This window comes from Citrus clementina, unplaced genomic scaffold (genome assembly GCF_000493195.1).
Source record: "Citrus clementina cultivar Clemenules unplaced genomic scaffold, Citrus_clementina_v1.0 scaffold_5, whole genome shotgun sequence".
NCBI lineage: Eukaryota > Viridiplantae > Streptophyta > Magnoliopsida > Sapindales > Rutaceae > Citrus > Citrus x clementina.
In genome coordinates, this window is record NW_006262201.1 from 21097537 (window position 1) to 21100464 (window position 2928).

The 2928-nt window shown below is 36.8% G+C and overlaps 1 protein-coding gene across 1 annotated transcript; it reads right to left on the reverse strand.

The window, feature by feature from the left end:
• Positions 1-229: 229 nt before the first annotated feature.
• LOC18040762 (protein LNK3) lies at positions 230-2921 on the reverse strand. The gene is made up of 3 exons (XM_024183299.1): positions 1807-2921; positions 1570-1718; positions 230-876 (listed from the first exon to the last, which is right to left on the reverse strand). Exons 1-3 carry the CDS (start codon positions 1813-1815, stop codon positions 594-596), a joined length of 441 nt encoding a protein of 146 aa, XP_024039067.1. The 5' UTR covers positions 1816-2921; the 3' UTR covers positions 230-593.
• Positions 2922-2928: the final 7 nt, after the last annotated feature.

The window sequence follows — 2928 nt, forward strand, 5'->3', positions numbered from 1 at the left end:
CATGTACCTAACTTTAGAAATTGGGATCTGATATCCACATTCACCTTTTCTAAGTTCGCTCCACAAGAATTATAAGCCTGCAGAATCTCACCAGTTCCAAGTCTTAACATTAGAAAGACAAGCAATCTGACAAGAGTAAGTAAAACAAAGGATAAAAAACTAAACAAACAATTTGATTTCAAGGTTTCTCAGTGTAAGCATATCTACATACATATACGGGGTAAAATTTCAATAATAAATTCGAAATTATCATTTTAAATAGAGACAATTGGAGTTGCTCATAGCTATACACATTGATAATTAACAAACCAGAGGATTTCTGTGAGTTACACACTAACCAAAAGCCAACCAAACATACATCATGATCAAAATTGAGCTGGGATGATGCAGCTTGGATTGTCAAACCTAATTATACATACAAAATCACGACAGATATATACACATCTTCGAACATACACAAACAATAAGCTCTTTCGTTTCTTGCAGTACATATTTCATGTCATTCTCACTAAACTGGCTTTATAAAAAAATAAACAAAAGAAAAACATTCCCATCAAGCTGCTTCTTATGCAGTGTTTTTCTGCAGAAACGTTTTAGAAATCTTTACTTGATGCAGTTGCCACTGCTTGCTGTGCCCCACCAAATGTTGGTACTTCAGCATCGCCTGTTAACATGTCTTCACAGAACTGATGCGTTGGCGGCTGAGTAAAGCTATATTTTGGTGATCCAGTTTCCTCAATGAGTTCTTGCTTGGGGTTTTTTGATGCCACAATAGGAAGACCTCGCACGTTTGGTTCCATCTTATTGAACAAGAGGTTCGCAATGGCTCTGTCAATAAAATTGGTCTCTGATTCCATTGCTTTGTCTTTCCCTGACCTGATCATTAAAATTGTGTTCTTTATTAGAAGAGTTTGAGGCAGCTTTGGCTGTAGCAGACTAGGCATATAGGTGAGAAATGAGTTAATTTGATCCCATGTGTTGAATTGTCCAGCCAATACACAAGCTTAACACTTGTTAAGAGGAGGCACTCAGTAGGTGAACTGATCACTTTCCCAGCCCAATTATTATTTTTTTTTGAAATGACAGCTCTGAAGACTTAATCCCAATTTAAACTTCATATTGCACCCTGCAGTGAACCTGATAACTACCACAGTTTTAAACATTTGCATCCTGAGTCAAGTGGTTGATCTTTGCAAAATACTAACGATGAAACAAAGAATAGGCAACCTCTAGTTCTAGAATTAAGATTTGTTGGGAAGCCTATAAATCTGAGTAAAGGTTCAGGGTTGTGCCATTGAAGAGAACAGAAATAGAATGTAATTTCCCAGAGACTTGAGAGAAAAAAAGCGCAACAGTGACTACCTCAAGTTCCAACCAATGACAATTGATCTTATTTACTGTCCCATAAAAGACGGGGCTCCTAGTTCGACTACAGAAATTCTCAGTTCTGCCACCAGTTTACTTGCATTCATATGCAGAAAAGACTTCAGAAGATAATAGTTCATTAACAATTATCTCAAAAAACAATTGAATTATAGTAATAGACAATATCTTCAGATTGAAAATTACCTCATGTTTGTATCAGAACCCGACTTCGGAGGAGTTTCTGCTGTGCCATCACCATTTTGCCTCGATGTTGCCATGTCCGTGCATTGCTTAGAGCTCTCAGAAAGCCGATACAGTGCATCACGAAAGCAAATTCGGGTTTTATCATTCATCTGTTTAAATTAGAAACTGAAGTCATTAGCAAATATGATTTTATGTGGAAACACTGTCCTTGACCTGTTGAGACCCTAGAAATTTTACCCGAGTCATCACAATTCTGAGCTCCTGCAACACAGATTCTTCCGGTGATGTTTCTTCACGTACAAGTTCATTTGCAATATTCTGCTCAGAGGGAACTTGGAGTTTGGCCAGCGTTGCCTTAAAAAAAATACAACGATAAGTTCAGCGTTGCCTTAAAAAAAATACAATGACAAGTTCTGCAAAATAAAACTAACTTTTCAAGAAACAAGTAGAGCAGATAGTTGAAGAGCAAGAAACTATAGCCTTTATCTCATTCTATTCTCTCTCTTTTCCTATCAGTCTGTGTATACATTTTTTGATTTGTCTCCATTTATTGTGTGTGCAGGTTATAAGTGCCTACAGAGAAGAACCCAGTAGTAGAAGCCACATGAAAATAAGCTACTGCCTCATTAAATCCATTTGTCAACTTTTCATGCATCGCCATCCTGTTTGGATTATACACATGGCAAAAATATGCAGAACTCTGCACAGCAGAACCCATTTAATATTGTTCTCTTGACATGGTTGTAGCATATGAAAAGTAAAATCCTACAAGGATTCATAACATTTGTGGTTATCACAATAATCACAAATATTATGAAAGAGAATTGACAAAACCAACTTCTTGAACATGTTGCAAAATAAGTCCTGACACGGGTAAAAGAGATGCCAAACAAATGCTAAAGCTTAAAGATGTAGCAACAAAAATGAAACTCGTGGTGGACTTCTAGATTTAAAAGATTATGGGCCTATGCTCTTAAAGTCAGATACAAGTGTCAAAAGACTGTCAGTTAAGCTCGACAGGCTGATATCAGAGTTGATAACGAATGCAATCATGTGCATGACAAAATAATGTTGGCATGCATCAGTAATAACAGGCAAGCCCATCCAAAATACTCCTGCAAGTTTGTAGTCAGTGAGCTTCTATGGCAGCATGATGAATTGAAATAAATTTCCCACTAATCCTCAAAAATTATAATGCATATTTACTTTTTTCATGCTCTAGGTTAACTTAGCTGACCAAAACTAGTAATAAGACAACTTTGATGTGAGCACAGATCCAGACTGTCTAGCTGTTTCAATTGGACCAAGCATTCCTGTCCAAATTAAGGCCAGCACTGTTAATTATTACATATCGACAGT

Excerpts from the sequence above, each read along its gene's own strand:
- LOC18040762 (XM_024183299.1), bottom strand. Across the intron at positions 877-1,569 it reads GGTTCTGATACAAACATGAG|GTCAGGGAAAGACAAAGCAA; the intron begins GTAATTTTCAAT and ends TTTAATGATCAG.